Source organism: Diorhabda sublineata, chromosome 7 (genome assembly GCF_026230105.1).
Source record: "Diorhabda sublineata isolate icDioSubl1.1 chromosome 7, icDioSubl1.1, whole genome shotgun sequence".
Lineage (NCBI taxonomy): Eukaryota > Metazoa > Arthropoda > Insecta > Coleoptera > Chrysomelidae > Diorhabda > Diorhabda sublineata.
In genome coordinates this window covers 16,138,511-16,157,832 of record NC_079480.1, presented here as the reverse complement: position 1 = coordinate 16,157,832, position 19,322 = coordinate 16,138,511, and the positions used below count along the sequence as shown (strand labels likewise).

The 19,322-nt window shown below is 32.2% G+C and overlaps 1 protein-coding gene across 2 annotated transcripts in view; it reads left to right on the top strand.

Moving 5' to 3' along the window:
• Positions 1–19,322, top strand: part of LOC130446361 (uncharacterized) — a 35,606-nt gene extending 16,284 nt beyond the window's left edge. The window contains exons 6-12 of one of the 2 annotated variants that reach the window (XM_056782579.1): positions 4,201–4,518; positions 10,901–12,161; positions 12,244–12,422; positions 13,004–13,322; positions 16,538–16,774; positions 16,867–17,299; positions 17,362–19,322. In XM_056782579.1, coding sequence (XP_056638557.1) covers positions 4,201–4,518; positions 10,901–12,161; positions 12,244–12,422; positions 13,004–13,322; positions 16,538–16,774; positions 16,867–17,299; positions 17,362–17,859 — 3,245 coding nt within the window. In that variant the 3' untranslated portion in view covers positions 17,860–19,322. The remainder of the gene's footprint in view (positions 1–4,200; positions 4,519–10,900; positions 12,162–12,243; positions 12,423–13,003; positions 13,323–16,537; positions 16,775–16,866; positions 17,300–17,361) is intronic. The other variant, XM_056782580.1, reaches the window with a different exon arrangement.

Genomic DNA, 19,322 nt, shown 5'->3' with positions numbered 1-19,322 from the left:
TTGGCGTTTTCCGAGACTCTTTTTATCAAATCTTCCTAAATTTTTCCTACATATACGAGTTAAAACTAAAATCATGAAAATTTCTACGTTTGGGTTTTCGGATTCGATTTTTAACTAAAATATTTTCAAAGATGGCCGTCTTCCGGAAGTCGACTGTTACTTTGTTATTTTAAATAGAATACCCTGTATATTAATACATTTTTGACAATTATGTAAAATTTTATTATACTTTTGTGAAAAAACTTTTTTCGAAAAATGCATACTTTTTGAGTTATTAATTTTTTTGTAAAGAATTCAACCGTGCAAACCCTTAAAAACTATTTTTTTACGAAGATGCCCTTAAAGGTATTAAAAAGTTTTCTGTTCGGTTGCTTTTGCAAGGTCAGACGTATTTGAATCTATGTTAAAATATTTTTCATTCCATACAGGGTGTGCATAAAATGTGTTCAAAGTATAACTTCATAAATATCAAATTTCTTTATTTTTCCAAATAGGACCACCCGATTTTTTCTATTTTAATGCATTCAGAGATAAAAAATAAGGCAAATTCATGTATACTCTCCTATACCTAAACCTCATCGTTATCCAGATATTAAATGTTTTGCGTAAATTTTTGCAGATGCAGGTGTGGTCTAAATTTTATTTTGAACCATTGATACAAGCACTAAGAAATAAAAAAGTATTTTTCTTTATCTTGTCAAGGTCCGCAAACTCTAGAACAGTAGAACCGGAAGTCGACTGTAACATTGTTATTTTAAATTAAACACCCTGTATATTAATACATTTTTGAAATCTAAGTAAAATTTTAATATACTTTTGTCTAAAAACTTTTTTCGTGAAATGCATACTTTTTGAGTTATCAATGTTTTTGGAAAAAATTTGACCGTTGTAGACCCTTATAAATTATTTTTTTTCCTTTTCATACCCTTAAAGGCATGAAAAAGGTTTCTATTCGGTTGCTTTTAGTATGGTCAAACGTATTTGAATCTATAATAAAAAATTTTTCATTTTATACAGAATGTGTATAAACAGTGTTCAAAGTTTAACTTCATAAATATCAAATATCTTTATTTTTTTAAATAGAGCCACCCGGTTTTCTCTATTTTAATGCATTCAAGGGTTAAAAAATAAGGCAAATTCATGTATACTTTCCTATACCTAAACCTCATCGTTATCCAGATATTAAATGTTTTGCGTAAATTTTTGGAGATGCAGGTGTGGTCTAAATTTTATTTTGACCCGTTGATACAAGCACTAAGAAATAAAAAAGTATTTTTCTTTATCTTGTCAAGGTCCGCGACTCTACTCGTTGAATAAAATCGGTTGGTTTTAAATTTTGACATAAATTGTAAGGATAGGGATGCATTTCATGTTATTATAAAATACAACAATATTAATTTTGGCATTATTATTGTCAATGAATGGTTGAATTCTATTAACTTTTGCTCCAAATGAACCGTATAGCTTCAAATTGTTGAGGATTCTAACAGTATGCGAGTTTGGTCGTGGTCTATCTGGATATTTTGAAGCAAATCAAGTACATGTTCTTGTAACAACTTTGTCACATTCACCATTTGTTGAAAACAAATTTACATAATCTTCGTTATTAAATTGAGAACGAGCCATTTTAACATTTTTCGATCAACAATTGACTAATGACAATTAAATAAGTGTCATTTATTACAAAGCCTACTAAAAGTATACATAAAAAATTTAAACTTGTTAAAAAATACAATAATAATTTAAAACATCAAATATCTCGGAAACAACTAAAAGTTGGAATAGGTAGGATTAGTAAATACAATTTTATATGATTTTTTTTTACAGACCTTGACAAGATAAAGAAAAATACTTTTTTATTTCTTAGTGCTTTTATCAACGGGTCAAAATGAAATTTAGACCACACCTGCATTTCCAAAAATTTACGCAAAACATTTAATATCTGGATAACGATGAGGTTTAGGTATAAGAGAGTATACATGAATTTGCCTTATTTTTCACCCCTGAATGCATTAAAATAGAAAAAAACCGGGTGGTTCTTTTTAAAAAAATAAAGAAATTGTTTATGGAGCTAAACTTTGAACACATTTTATACACAACCTTTATGTAATTAAAAATATTTTAACATAGATTCAAATACGTCTTCATATCTTTAAGGGTATCCTCGTAAAAAAATAGTTTTTAAGGGTTTGCACAGTTGAATTTTTTACAAAAAAATTAATAACTCAAAAAGTATGCATTTTTCGAAAAAAGTTTTTTCACAAAAGTATACTAAAATTTTACGAAAATGTCAAAAATGTATTAATTTACATCGATCGTATTCGAAAACCCAAACGTAAAAATTTTCATGATTTTATTATAAGTATTTTGCCAAATACAGATAATTTTAATTCGTCGTGGGACACACCGTATAGTAAATTTTCTGCTCCAATGTTCCTCATTTAATATATTATTAATTTATTGTGACGTACAGTTCTCCTTTGTCTCTACCAAAACAATTCTTACATCTGACTATTTCAATACTTTCAAAATCGTCGACTAAGCTGAAGTTGAATACATTTTTCATAACTTAAATTTATTCATGATGATTATCACAATGACTGGAGTACGTTGCACAAGCTATATTGTTTCAAATATCTGCCTATAATAAAAGGTGTATAGTTCTTCCAATATCAATTGCAGATTATAAAAACCAGTTCGAAACCCTAACCGACAATTTTGTTTGATCTACCATAAGAGTAGATACCCCATTTTATTAATTTATTATTTTTATAAATACTTTTATAAATATGTATATCCTATGCGAGAAAGTATTCGTTACAAGGCAATCAAATCATTATAAATAGGACGGCATTATACGCCGTTATCGAGACAGATGCACTCAATTGTAGTTCTACTTGGAACTTCTGGAAAACTGGAAAAATCATGATTATACCTCGTTAACTTGCTACGACTGAATCTTAAATTATAAAACGTAAATAGACGAGTAAAATGTACCTGCTTGTAAGGACGTTTGGTTTAAACAAGGTACCAGACGTGAACTGAGCCCTTTTTGTACCCCATTCGTTTTTTTTTCTGGAAAACGAAATTTCAAAGCAAAAACCACAAAGGAAAATAAATTCTTTGCAAATAAATCAAGAGAAAAAATCCAAAGCATTTTTATATACTTTATACACCACATACTCATCTTCTTCTCTGATAACATGTTCCATCCAGCTTTTCCAAAGCTCTTGGTAGTCTGCTGCTAGAACTTTCATTACGAGTTCTACAACTTCTTTACTCAGTTCTAGAGACTGATTACATTTTCGTAATTCTGATTTTACGTTTGCTCATATTAACTCTATAGGCTTTAATATGCAATAGTAAGGAGGTAGTCTGAGAAGAGTATGACCATTCTGACTACCATGATTATTTATAAAGATACTTTGGATTTGAAATGTTTTTTCTTCTTTAGTTCTATTTTCAAATAATTTATTTTCCTCTATGTTTTTTGCTTTGAAATTTCGTTTGGGGTACAAAAAAGGCTTATTTCACGTCTGATACCCTGTTTAAACCAAACGCCCTTACAGGTAGGTACATTTTACTCGTCTATTTATGTTTTATAATTTAATATTCAGTTGTAGCAAGTGAATGAAATATAATAATGATTTTTTTTCAAGTTCCAAGTAGACAAGACAATTAAATGCATCTATCTAAATAACGGCGTATAATGCCGTCCAATTTATAATGATTTGATTACCTTTTTACGAATACTTCCTCGCATAAGATATAAATATTATTAAAAGTATTTATAAAAATTAGAAATAGATATAATAGATCAAACAAAATTGTCGCAAAGTGTTTAGAACCGGTTTTTATAATCTGCAATTGATATTGGCAGAACTATATATATTTCAATAAACCTACTCCACATATTTTCTAGTACATATTTTTTGAATATTACAAATGAAGTTCAATATTTTTTGAATGTAATAATTTGTGATATGCACAAGATGATTCAAAATAAAGCAAAACAAACTTGTAACATTGCTGGAAGAATTGATACCAAATCAAGAATCCTTACGTTTAGAAATGAAGCTAGATTTTACATATGTACGAAAGGGAAAAAATGCAGAGATTAGATATTCTTGTTATTCTTATCAATTGAAATAATTCAGACCATTATTAACGTTTACCTAATACTAACCATAATTTAATTAGATCATGACGATGATGTTTCAGCCAGAGGATCTGAGTACCCAGATAATTCGGTAACCTCTCATCTCTTCAGCGGCAAGAAACCTGATACGGCTTTCCAACGATATCGTAATAGTCGTCTAGGTGGAGAACACCAATCGGAAATATCTGGAAGATCCCTGAGTGAATGTTTGGACGAATGCCTGAGACAACCAAGTTTCCAATGTAGATCAGCGGAATATAGTGAACGATATCGTACTTGTAGATTAACTCGATATAATCAAAGAGATGGAATGAGAATAATATATGACGCTGATTACGACTATTACGAGAATTTGATGCGTACGTATTCAATTTGCTACAACGTTAAGTCCTTTAATATTGACAACCAATAAGTAAGCTATATTAAATTTTATTCTCACTTTACTAAGTGCAGACACATAAGTACTCAATTCACTTTTTTTTATTTTGCATCTACCATTAGCGACAAGATTTTAAATGGGTTGTAGTTTTGTTAATGTCATTTAAATGTTTAAGAAGATTCTGGGTATTACAATTTCTGCCAAGTATTTGCCCCACAAGTGATCTTTTGCTGTTTGACTGCGACCAGAGTTTCCCTTCCGGTTTCACATCGCGTTTCACATCGCGTAGATACGATTTTGATGTTTGCCACTAATTTTTCCAGAGTTATTGCACTTTTGATTTAGGTAGTGGTTTTATATCGTTGTACACTACTGTTTGCACTTCACTCACGGTTTCACTAATCACTAATTTCGAGATTTGTGGTCAGCTTCAAAGTATTTAACAGAATTATTCGAGGGATTTGGGATATTTCTTGCTTATATGTGAATGAGACCTTGCAGGATGGCGTAGGTTCTGCAGTGTAGACGTTTCGGGTAATTTAAATTGTAGTGTGCTGCTTTGTATGTTCACTGGTTATGGATACATCTGCCTATGCAAAGTAAAATTGTGGAAACTAATCAAGTCTAGAGTCAAAGTCTTCCATAAATAGGGTATTGGGAGTTTCCGATGTTTTTAAATTTGCACTTTGAAGTTTCGGTGGGAGTGTATTTTTATAAGTCTGACGTGATTGCTGTGTTGAGACTGGTTTCCACTTGGTTTATGGTAGTTTTTCTTGACAGTCGCATATACTATAGAGCCGTAGTTTCTATAGTATGATTGTATGAATAAGTGCTTCATATTTGTGCATTAGACTGTTAGAGTCATATCACAGGATTGTTTTCATAAGGTTTATTCTGTTACGGCATGATTCGTTATTTTGATTGGATACTGGTCTTTTGTTTACGAATAAGGGATAGTAACCCATGAAATTGAAGGTGAGATAGTTGTATAGCTTATTGAAAAATCGCTTATTGAACAGTGCTTGTGTGAATATTAGTTCTTGTAGGTCTACCGTCGATTAGAATATTCAGATTATATGCATTTAGGATATTTTCCATTATTCTGCCTTTCGCTTTAAAACCTGTCGATATTCGAATAGGATTTTGGCTGTTAAAATCACTTAATAAAATGGTATTGGAACTTGCAATGTCCTGTGAGCTAATTACTTGATCAGGAGGAATATATCTAAATGTTGCAGATGTTTATTGTTTCAGGAATATTTAAAGAAATATCTTGTAAATTTATATTTAGTTTCATCTTTCGTACTTCGTTCCTGTTTCTGTAGAGTAGTTGTTGAAGTTGTGATTTTGTTTCGAGTATTTCGAATAGGTGCAAAAGTTATTTATATTGCATGAGGATTCCTGAGATTTGGTGAGAGAAGTCAAACTTCTCTTGATAGCTTCATTTATTCCATTTTTTTTTATTTCAGTGCATTTAGCCTATTGGTGATCGAAAATTTGTGAATGTATTTTATCTGTTTTGGCAGACATGTGTTAGCTGGTGCTTGAGGTTATATATTTGAAGTATATGCGTAGATAAGAATCCATGTTGTTTGCAATGATAACACAAGTTATTTACAGCAAGAAAAATACAATATCATCAAAATGTGTAAAAATTGATTGGGTGTGGATGTTTCGGGGGTACAATATATATCTGCCTCCTCAAACTCAATATACATTTATATTTCGGGTTGATGGTGCATATTCTTAAAAAGAATATTCCAGAAGACAGCTTAAAGCTAAGTTGTGCAGATGTTCAGGCTCCTTTTGTAGTATGTCATGTATAATGGTGGACATACATTTGATAGAAAGTAGTTTTTCGTTTAGTGTGATAAGTCTGCAGGCTTGTAGGTATAATTTCGTTATTGATCTTACGCCCATCATGTTTATTCATAAAAGCATCTACGATATCTTATATAGGTATGTTAATACATATTTTATTGTTTGAGATTCTATTCATCAGTATAATATACTTTTTGTACTTATTCTGGAGACAATAGCCAAGAGGTATTCTTCAAGTTTACATTGCTTAGGGAATTAAAAACAATGGCTTGTAGTTTAAATGGGTAAGGGGTACGGTAGGCTGTTTAAGTATGCTAGTTAGTTCAGAGTAGTAAGGTTGAGATGAATGTGAAAGTTGAGGTAAAACTTGTTGTTAGATTATAGTTGAATGTTGAATTAAAAATAAGTGTTGAGTCGCAGCTGCATGTTGAAATAAATTGATGTTTTCGCTAGATATAATATTGTCCATTTCAATGTTAGGATTCATTTAACATGAATATAAATAATAAATAAATAACAAACACAAATAAATAACAAATTTGAGCTTTGTTAGTCGTCGGTACCATTCACTGAGTAGTTGTGTTATAAGTATTTGTCGTATTTCTCTGTAATATGTACAAATTTCTCGGAGTTGATTTTTAAAACAATATCATTAATTATATCAGGCCCGAATTTCATTGAATCGACTTAAATAGCGAAATTTTTACAGTATAAATTATAAATTGTGCTCAGTATTCTCTCACTTGAATCTTCTATTCCTTCCACTTTTGGGACTTGATCTTTATTATCAAATTTCTTCTGTCTCGATCTTTGGATGTCGATGTCTATGATTCGGCTCATCTTTTTGGAGGTCTGCTGATTTTCTGGTGGTTGGCTTCTCCGTGAATACTTTTTTCGCTAGCCAATTCTCCCCCTTTCTGTCGACTTGTTCCCTCACTCTTGTATTCTCTTCTATACCCATCTGACTACATCTGTTATCTGGTTGCAAACCTTTCTAATGTTGGAACTGTATTTTCTGTCCTAGAGGGTTACTTCGGCTATTGATCTGGAGGTTTTCATCTCTGTTGATGTTATAGTTCCTAGATAGTTAAAGTTTATAACTTGTCCTATTATTTGATCGGTCTTGGGTCGGTGTTGGGTCTTTACTTATTGTCATAGACTTTGTCTTGTGGATAGATATATTCGTATTGAACTATTCCACCTTTTGTTTGAATCTAAAAAGCATTCCTTGTAGATTGTCTTCGCCTCCTGCTACAAGTAAGCATCATCAGCCTAGTATACAATTCTCAACACGCTGCTTCCTATTCCTGTAGTTTCGCATCCGTTTATTATGAGGTCTAGGACAAGGTTAAAAAGCATTGGACGTAGATTGGCACATTGTTCCATTCCTGTTGATATTGGAATGTCATTTGGGTCACTAACTAAAGTTCAATTTAGTGAGAGAGTGTTCTCTCACTTAATTGAACTTCAATAAAAAGACGTACCTGTCTTTTTCGTCCTTTGGTAATATCATGAATATGGAAATAATTTACACTAGGAGAAGATACTGAACGAATTTCTCTGCTCTCCTGATGTATTCTGGGTAAAAATAGAGCTGTGCGTTCTGTCTATTTCGGTGGATAAAAATGAAAAGTTTGTAATTGTATCGTAACATGTGTTTGTGAAGAATATTTTAAGAACTCGGTTTAAATATAAACTGTATAGTATTGTTTGCTGACGATTTTGGACTAGAACTAAAACTTGTCAACCAAATTCTATAGAATACTGTACAATGATAATCATTTGATTTAGATTTAAATATCTTAAATGACGTCATTTCGATTGTGGAGTGTCGGATGGTTAAGAAAACTTGGCAGTATTCTTTATAATAACTCATATTATAAATTTGAGAACATTGAAAAATATTGTGGTATGCATTTTGATTACCTTCCTCCATTAAAAACTTTTATAAAAATGCTACAGTTTCATTGAAATAGGGAATACAAGGTACTAGGAAAATTACCGTTAAATTTAAATGAAATTGGGCAAATTTCTGTAACACTTAAAAATATAAACTTTATTCCAGGTCTGTAATTCTCAGTTTATTGATTTATCTATTTTGATCAATAACACAGTTATAAAGAAACATTTTTTGACCTAACAAAGTTTAGTTAACCATAAAAAATAGGCCTAAAATATATTATTTGGTTTGTAGAAGAACGTAACATGCCATTCGGTTTGTTACGTTTTTATTCACACAACATTTTGAATATTCCTTTGTTCACGTATTGTGGCACAGTAGCTACTTCCGATTTATTTATTCTAACTTTCGAGTTTTTGAAGGAATTAATTTGTTATCGACCTCCCACTCCATTCGAAAAATTTAATAAAACCTCGAAATTGATTCGAATTCTTCATCTACCTATCTACACTTCAAACAAAAGTAAATTTTGATAAATTTGTGGTAATTAGCAACAATAAAATTTAGTAGTGCTCACATATTAAGCGGCTAAATAGAAGAATAGAAAGAAAAAGCAGCGGAAAGAAAAAACATAGATATTAAAGAAAAGCTGCTTTTTTTAATCAAAGCTACAACTTTAAAGTTATTTATATAATAATAGTTTAATTGTTAATCTATTGATGGCAAAATGCAGTAAATCGTATAACAATATTTATACTAGGAGTATATTCCCATTACTATACATTAAATATTAACCATAAGGTTAAGAAAATCAGTTCCATTATTAAGTTATAAAATAAAACATTGGAACGATTTTCATGATCAGCCCCAGAGCTGACTACTAAAAACAGTATCGATAGGGTACACGACGTTTGAGCTTGGAAACAGGGGGCCCATAATTAGTACATCACCAAACGGCATTTCTGGCACTCTGTAGAGGTCGGATATGAAAATGCCAGCCAATTTTCCCGGGCGAAAAAATGAGCTGAAACACCTCATATGGTACACGAGTGAAAACTCTGGGATCGTGGGTCAGCTCCCCGACTATTATATGAAATGTTAAACACTTCCACAAATTTTTTTTAAAAAACTATTATACAAAATTTGCTTAAAACAAGAGGAAACTGAAAGTTTTGTGAGCATAATAAAAAAAGCAAAGAAAAACTTACCAGTGAATATAAAGAATAAAATCACCACAGGTTTATTAAAATTTACTTTTACTTGTGTAAATCGGTAGAGGAAGAGCTCAAATCAATTTCGTGGTATTATTGAATTTCTTGAATGGAGTGGAAGGTCGATAATAAATCAATTTCTTCAAAAACTCGTTATAATAAGTATAATACTCGATTAGATATTCTTGACTCGGCTCCTTCGTCGCCTCGTCCATAAACATCAATCTCGTACCGTAATAAATCACTTCCAGGATAACGCGAATAACTATTATTTGCAATCATATAGGCAATGCTGTCATTACTAACGTTATTGAAGGTTAGAAAGTGTCATATTACACAACTCTACTTCTCACCCTGTAAAATATTGTGATCGTTAAAATTCTTCTCATCTATTCTAGATGAATATTTTTTATATTGACATATTGACAAATATTATAATGCTTATTTAATGGCAAACAATAGAAACAAGCAATGAACTAAAATACAACAATCTACTTATTGAAGTAAATAATTGAATTATTATAATCATTTATACAAATATTAAGGCCAGTACCCGCTCTGGCGTCTCCAACAGTTATGTCTTTAGTCGACAAATTACTTTGTTGTTGAAAGACTGAGGTTTGTGAACTACTTGCAACAGCTTCAGAAGACATGGCCCATTGGGATAGCATATTGGCAGTTTTGGTTTTATTCTCCATTGAGCTATCCACATAACCTTCTGCTACAGTACTAGATTTGCATCTTCCCAGCCTTTTTAATTGGAGTACATTTGCACCGCTATTGGCAAGTAACGTAGCGGCGGTTCTTCTTAGAACGTGGTCTGTAAAGCCTTTCGAGTCCTTTAAATTAAAAGAAGTAGCAATTTTTTGGGAAAAATTAGCTACTGTATTGTGCCCAATTGGTTGATTTCTCACTATTCCTCCTCTAAGCTGGACAAAAAATCCATCGATTTCTATATTTTTTCTCAAATTCATGTAGTCTCGAATGATCTTACCCATACTGGATCAGTAACGAAAAATAGGTACATCTTATATAATATTTCTTTTCCAAGTTTTTGGCGTTTTATATTTTCAGCTACTCAAAAATGTTCAACATATATAATGCTCTATATGACTTATTCTAATGTCATTTTTATTCAAATATTTCGATAGCTACAGAGAAAGAACTTGTACATATGATAAGGATTTTGACATTTAGATTAAAAATTCATCAATAGAACAAAAAAAACATATAATTGTATCAAAAAACTATGAAAGGTACATTAAACTCAAAGATCCTCGAGCAGAGTCATTTAAAAGAAAAAGGAATTCCCAGAAATGGTTCATATACTTGAAAATGAGGAATCTATTAATAATAAAGAAGACCTGACCAATTTGAGTAGTATTCATATTTCATTTCGTTAATTTCTAATAAAAGTATCAATTTTACAGTTGGAGGTGAAAATGACGGTAGCCAACGACCAGGAGATAATACAAATAGTATCTATCGACCAGGAGAAGATAGGTATTCAGGTGGTGATCGCTATAGGCCAGGAAGACCTGGATCAGGTGGTAGTAGCGGTGATAGATATCCTCCAAAATATCCGAACAGATTCCCTCCAACTACTGAAGGCCACGATGATCGATATCCCGAAAGACTACCATTGCCACCTAATCGTTATCCAGACTACGATGATAGGTATCCTGATGATCGTTACCCTGACAGAAGTAGTTCCAGGTATCCAGTAGGATCTCACAGACGCCCATATAGCCGACCTCATTACCCACCGTCTTCGAGTAGCAAGTATTATCCTACTGGATATCAATATGATGATAGATACGAAGATAGGTATGGGGATAGATATGGTAATCGATATGTGGATACATATGGTAAACGACCTGGTGGTGGAGATAGATATGATTATCGATACAGGAATAAATATGATGAACGATATGGTGGGGGGAAGTACGGTGATTATTATGGTAGCAGACATAGAGAAAGATATGGGGACAGATATGATGAAATACCTAGAGGTGATCTTTATGGAAGCAAAGACACCTACAATGGTTACAGATATGGGGATAGATATGGTGGTGTTGGAGACAAATATGGTAATGATGATTTTGGTAGTCGATATGGCGGCACAAGATATGGTACACAATACCATAATAGATACGATGATAAATATGGTGGTAGCGATAAATATAATAATAAATATGATGATAGATATGGAGATAGATACGATTACTATGGTGATGATAAAAACGGTGGCAGTAAATGGTTTTTCAGACCAGATAGAAGACCAAGTGGACGTCCTGTAGATCCGGTGAGACCTTACGATTCCGGAAGACCATACACTTCAGGAAGACCGCATGATTCATTAAGACCTTATGATTCATTAAGACCTTATGATTCATCAAGACCTTATGATTCAGGAAGACCGTACAATGGAGATAGAAGAAGACCTATTTCTCCCGGACCAGATGGACCAATATATGAAAATTATGGATCCAATGGGGGTCAAGGAAATATGGGAAATAGGCCTTTCAATGTAAGATGTGAAGAGGGGGATGATAATTTTAGACAAATGGGTTATCGTCAAAGAATGCGAAAAGAGTACGTCAAAAGAGTCCTTTTTGCTCCATCTTTGAGGGAATGCGAAAGGGAATGTATAGAATCAAGAGAATTCAATTGCCGTTCTTTCAACTACAGGTAAATTCTCTATATATCGGCATTGTAAGAAGCTCATTGCGATTTGTTTATTCATATTTGTTTGATTTTTTTATCTTTACAGAGACTCTCAATCCAGTGGTTCTAGCACTTATGATACAAACAGAGACAATAGGGATAATTGCGAGTTAAGTGACAGAGATACTAGAGACTTAGAAATTGAAAATCCGCAGTACTTTGACGCTAAAGGAAATTACGATTTCTACGAAAGAACTATCGGGAGTGAAGGAGATTGTTTAGATGGTAAAATAATTTGTCGTAATTAAATAATAAGTGATCTTGTATTTATGAATAAATTAATTTGCACATTCCTATTACTATGTTGTTACTTACCTCTTACTTGTCCATTTCCATAACCTTTCTTTTCTATTATCCCGAACCAAGAAAATTGTCTCTTTCTTCGCTTCACAATTGTTTTTCTCCCAAAATTATTCTTGTTGGGAATTCTCACGTAAATGTTACCTCCAAAAGTCAATTTGCATGATATAACTAGCAACTGTCTCTGGTAGTTAGCATAGGTTTTCTTAAAAGTTTTTAAAGATTCCATTTTGAATGTTTAGATTTCAGTATAGACATTTTATTATATCTGTTATGTCTCAATCGATAACTCAAAGTATAAAAAAGTGAGTATGATACTCTTAATGGTAATATTAGTTAATTGTGCAGTATAAGCGTCTTTAATCGACAGTAAGAAATCGTCAGCATGGAGTATCATAAATTAACAAATTAAATTCTGTTTTCTTATCTTCCTTCATTTTATTTCGTCTGTTTTAAGCACAACCATGGTTCTTTACTTTAACTCAATATACTTTATTATCATTCAGTGAGCCAAATCTGCAACGAGGATGGAATGGAATTTACTTTAAGAACACCGGAGGGTTTCTACGGTAGAATATATACCTATGGTTTCTACGATAGATGCTTCTTCCGTGGTAATGGAGGCACACTGAATGTATTACGAATTAGCGGAGCTCAAGGTTATCCTGAATGTGGGACGCAGAGATATGGTGATACACTGACCAACATCGTTGTAGTCCAATTCAGTGATTTCGTTCAAACGGGGAAAGATAAAAGGTTCAATCTAACATGTCTATTTAGAGGTCCAGGGGAAGCTGTTGTATCGTCAGGTTTCATTGGGGCTGGGTGAGATTTTTTTCTAATTATTATTTTAAATTCAATTTTCAAAATGTTTCTCAATATCTAGTCGACAGTTATTTTTTTATACTGAATACACAAAAAAATCCAATCTGAGAAATGTTGACCTAATCACCGAATTTAACTGAATAAATTACTGAAATGAGTATGAGTGAATTGTGATCCCTAATAAAAATTAATTATGCTGTCAGCAGCCAACGTTCCTGTTGCAAAAATTTGAATCAAGTTTACAAAAATTCAAAAAAAATCTCTGCTCTGTCTTTATCGACGGTAAAAAAGACAGTGGTGAGTTCATGTAGCATATCAGCGATGGCCTTAAAGCTCTTACCGAATCTGCGTACTTAGGAATACAGAATTAGGTAGTCAAACTTGTCTATAAATAAATAAAAGCAATTGAGTATAACCTTTCTAATGTGGTGCTTTTTCTCTACTACAAGTTCTAATTGATTCCAGCAATATCGCATACAATTTCGACAAAAGTATAAAATCGGAGTCTACCAAAATGCAATGGAAATAGATTTGTTTCAGACAGTGACTGAGAACATCATCTTTATCTAAATTGCTCAAAGTGTATATGTTCCAGCCACTGTAATAAAATGTGATATACTCATATTCACGATGAAAGAGATTAGTAGTTGTTAAACATATTTTTATAATTAACTAGATAACGAGGTATATAGACGTAAGGGAAATATGAAAATATATAAATCGAAATAAGTATAACCACCACTATTTTCAGTACATCAACATTTTTCATCCTGTTTTCTTTCCAGAATTATTTATAGCTCTTCCAATATCAATTGCAGATTATAAAAACCCTTGTCGACAATTTTTTTTGATCTACCATATGCGTAGATACCTCATTTCATAAATTTATTATTTTTATAAATTCTTTTAGAAATACGTGTATCTTATACGAGAAAGTATTCGTTAAAAGTCAATCGAATCATTATAAATTGGACAGCATTGTACGCCGTTATTTATACAACTGCAGTTAATTGTAGTCCTACTTGGAACTTGGAAAAAAATCATTACATATTATGCCTCGTTAACTTGCTACAACTTGATATTGATAATGATATTAAATTATAAAACGGAAATAGACGAGTAAAATGTACCTGCCTGTAAGAGCGTTTGGTTTAAACACGGTACCAGACGTGAATTGAGCCCTTTTTGTACCCCATTCTTTTTTTTTAGGAAAACGAAATTTCAAAGCAAAAAACATAAAGGAAAATAAATTGCTATATAATATATATAAATAAAATGCTCAACACAGTTTTTCCAAAGCTCTTAGTAGTCTGCTACTAAAACTTTCGTTACGAGTTCTACAACTTCTTTACTCAGTTCTGGAGACTGATTACATTTTCGTAATTCTGATTTTACGTTTGCCCATATTAAGTCTATAGGGTTAAATATGCAATAGTAATAAGGTACTCTGAAAAGAGTATGACCCTGTTCTTTGCACAGCTTGTCAATATAATAAACATTCTCTAACTTTAGACCTTTGATAACAGTAATCAATTCTTTATTTGTGGGGCCTTTTTTACTATCGCTGACGGGAATGGGAATATTTTTTTCAGATATAAATGCTAAAATTTAAGCTTTGTTACTACTACTATTTGGTATCTTAGGAGTTGCCACAAGTGGTAGGATGCGTTGTCCATAACGATTACTGACTGTTAGGTAAAAGCTGTGGTCGTGACTGTGGTCAAACCACGTTTCATCTAGATAAATTATGTATCTATTGGAACCTCAGTAGTCTTTTATCTTGTCGCCATCGAACGATCTCTTACGATTCGGTTATTGCCATCCGTTTATTCAGTTTTATGTGTTTGAAACCACATGCTGACAAAACTTGAAGCAATGTTTCTAAACTGATATAATTGTATTCTGGATAATCTGCTACATTTTGTTGTATTACTTCTAAAGTCGCAATCCTGTTCTCCTTATATAAGCTATAAATTGTCCTACGTATAAAATCTTGAGTAGCTTTGTCAACTGATTTCAGTTTTTTGGTTCTGTGAATGATCCACAGCAACCCCCTTCGTGACCACTAGATAAATGGAAAATTTATTTACTCTAGTCAATTGAACAATTCTTATTAGGATTACTTTATTGGATAGCTGAATATTTTCCTTTTTCAAACATTCGAATATATTTAAAATAACTTGCTTTGTTCGTATATCTAAATTTTTATTATTAATTGCATACCTGTCTCACTACACCGTGCAATTTCATTGTCTTCATTTGCCCATGGTCTAAAGAACGCCATATTTCTATTTATTTAAAGAAATTTAATTAATTTAAATTAAACTCACCATGCCACTGCAGACTTCTCGGCTGCAATATTTCGAAAAAATTGTGTACATTGTGTACGACAGATTCGGATAATAGAAATACATTGGTAGACAGTGGAGATGATAGGTCCACGTGGACTGACGGTTTGTTAGGTGTTTACCGAATGTTATACGGGGAGCAAACATTATTTTTCATTTCTTAATTTGGTATGAGTGCCGTGAGTATTTGTGAAATATTGATTGTTCCTCGCATAATTGTCTTCTGCAATTTATATTGGAAGGACTATACATTGAACAACGTAGATTACTCAAATTTTGATCGTTTCTTAACGAACATAATTCATATTTATTTAAGGGAATAATGTGGAAATCTACTACGTTATTCAACATAACGTTAGTTTCCACATTTCTCCGTCCATTTTATTACTGTTTATAGATATTACCTATATAATATTTGAAATTTTTCCTCTTCATAAATAGCTATAAATATGTTCTCAAACTTCAGAATGCACTTTTTCGTGATAGTTCACTTTGTTTAAAATCCTGGTATCTCACAATGTCCATCCATTTGCTACAAATATTTATAGCATATTGTAATAGTACTTAATAACATTACTTTTTGTACTTAAAAGCGCTTGTTAGTAAAAATCACAGATATTAAGATGGCAAGATAAATATAAGGAAATAGAAGGATAAAAAAAATAACGTGAAAATAAAAGTTTTGTTATTATACTATTAAAATAGATTTATATTTCTATAAAATACATAGAAATAAGTATACTTTCCTCTCTCACACACATATTGAGAACCAATATTGCAGTTCAACAGATTCTGTAATAGTGAAAAATAAATATCTAAATTTTCATTTTTAATAATGCCTTTCCATTAACAAATTAACCTTTTCAGCTCTGGAAGTCCTATACCTATAGAATATCTACCGGCAGAAAATACACTGAGTTCAAAAGTGCGTTTAATGATTCTTTATCAGGGTCGACCCACAACGACCATAGCTGTTGGAGACCCCCTCACTTTCCGTCTCGAAGCTCAAGACGGTTATAACTACGCCACAGATATATTCGCTACGAATGTTGTAGCTAGAGATCCATACTCTGGACGATCAGTACAGTTAATTGACAGATTCGGGTAAGATACAGTGTAATTTATCAACATAAATTTCATATGGGTTCACGCTGATATTCCTAGAAAATATTGAGGTTTTCATTTTTTGTATATAGGTGTCCTGTTGACAGCTACGTCTTTCCGGAACTCGACAAAGGCAGAAGCGGAGACAGTCTCGAGGCGAGATTTAATGCTTTCAAGATTCCAGAATCGAACTTCCTTGTATTTGAAGCAACGGTGCGTACTTGCAGAGATGGATGTCAACCAGCTTATTGTCAAATAGGATCTGGTAGATCTGAACCATCATTTGGTAGAAGAAAAAGGTCAATTAACGACAGCCTAATATATGAGGAAAATAATCTAGATACTGATCTAGATCCTGTCTCTAATGAAACCATGTCTGAAGAATTGGGTAACCATTTGTATATTAACGATACGAATGCATCTAAAAGTAGTTCAGAAGAAAAACTTGGAAAGATTAAAGAGAAAGAAGATGTAAATGAGGATAAAGAGTTTGAAGAAAAAGAATTTGTTCGAGAAATGATAGAGGTAAAATGAGAAAAGTACAAAATTAGTCAAAACTGATTTCATTTTATTGTGAATATTTCTAGGTCTTTGATTCAAGAGAAGAGTTGCAGCAAGAAGCTCGACGATCAGAGTATCTTCCAGAGACAGTATGCCTTACCCCAGGCGCTTATCACGGATTAGTAAGCTCTGTAATGATTCTTGTCGCCATCCTCTTAACAGGTTCTTTAGTAGCCGGGCTCGCTTATCGAAGGTACTGGCTAGTCATGAGGAAAAATATTCTAGTAGATAGGTCGAATTCTAATTTATCTACTTCTTATTGTAATACTAGCGGAAGTGGCACATCGAACGTTTCAATATTCGGCACCAAGCTACAAAAACAGTTTGCTAGTTTTGGAAGAGCCGCGAATCTAGCAAGCTTACCAAAACCCGATCACAATTTTCCCGAAACATATCCTGGTGGTCTGTTCGATGATCCTAGTGAACCCATTTACACAGATCCCTCTTTGTTTGAAAGATCTAGGAGTTTAAGAAGTATTGCTATTTCAGCTAAGAGGAGAAAATCTCCAACATCAAAAAAATAATGATTGAGAAAATATATATAGTAAAATAAAACTAGTTCATAAAGGTATCGACAAGAATTATTCCAAATATGTACTTACTGGAATTTCTGGAATCGTTTGTGATATTTATACTGAGCACACTGTTTACTATCCTACTCCAACACATTACCCTACGTGCTTTTGGATCGAATAGCGCGTCATGTAGTGGTAATAAATTATGTACAAAATAATGCACCTCCTATCTAGAGACTTCCGATAAACAATCCATTATGCCTAAATAGTCCTTTCGTATTATGTGTTTACGTACTGTCAAGGCTGTTATTGTTTTTTTTCTTCGGCTATTTTAATTTCATTAAAATGAAACTGCACTATGTTCTAACCAAGTTCATATTTATTTATTTTTCTTTATACTCCAATACCTGCTACACACAACTAACTTAACGATATATTAGCAAGTTGCATTCAACAGTTATACAATATCCAAATAAAACTAGACATTTCTGTATTTACTGAGAGAATATTACAACACTATTCTTATTTTTTTGTTGCTACAAAGTAATTTTTTTAATATTTAAAGAATAGCATATTTTATACAACAATAATGTGTTTCCTTATGTTTACTAAATAGATAAAGGTAAAGAATGCTTATTTACTTTATTTAGTTTTGACAAATTACTGATGCATACAATTGAATGGGACATTTTGCCGCCTTATCTAAAAAATTAAGTTCCTCCTGTTTTGCGCTTAAATCAGTTTCCAAAGAACTGAATTTTTCCGCCTGCTTAACAGTTTATTATGCCCATAATTAGTCGCATCTCCGATATGCTCTTCCCTTCTGGTGTACATGTCATCCGAATCTTAAAACTACAAAAGAGAGCTGTTAGATATTTATTTGGACTAAACAGCAGGGCTCACTGCAGGGAATTCTTTAAAAGATTAAAAATTCTGACTTTTCCTTTCTTACTCATCTTTGAATGCAATTGGCTTAATCGTAAGCACGATTCTTTAATTTTAGAATGGATGTTGCACGACTATTTACTTAGGACCGCGGATCACTACCTTTACTTATCTACTCTACGTTCATAATTAGTTAAAGGCTCAATATTTTACAATGCAAAAAAAATGCACAATCACTTGCGAATTGAAATCAAATCGATATCATCTTTTCCCGCATTCCGCAATAATTTGAGGGCATATTTACTGGAAAGTGCCTTCTACTCTGTAAACTACTTCTATTCTAATAATAATATTTAATTTTGGACATGCTACATACTGGTTTGATTTTTGTTATGGACTTATATACTAATTACTACCCATTACTATTTCCTATCATTTTGTTACTCATTATAGTTTCCTTCTGTATATTGAAATTTTATTTTATTTGTGTCTTTATTTAGTTATTTTTATGATTGTTTTTTAGTTTCTACAAGCGTGTGTCAACAAATTGTAACAATTTTTTGAAAATAAAGCATTTCTCTCTCCTA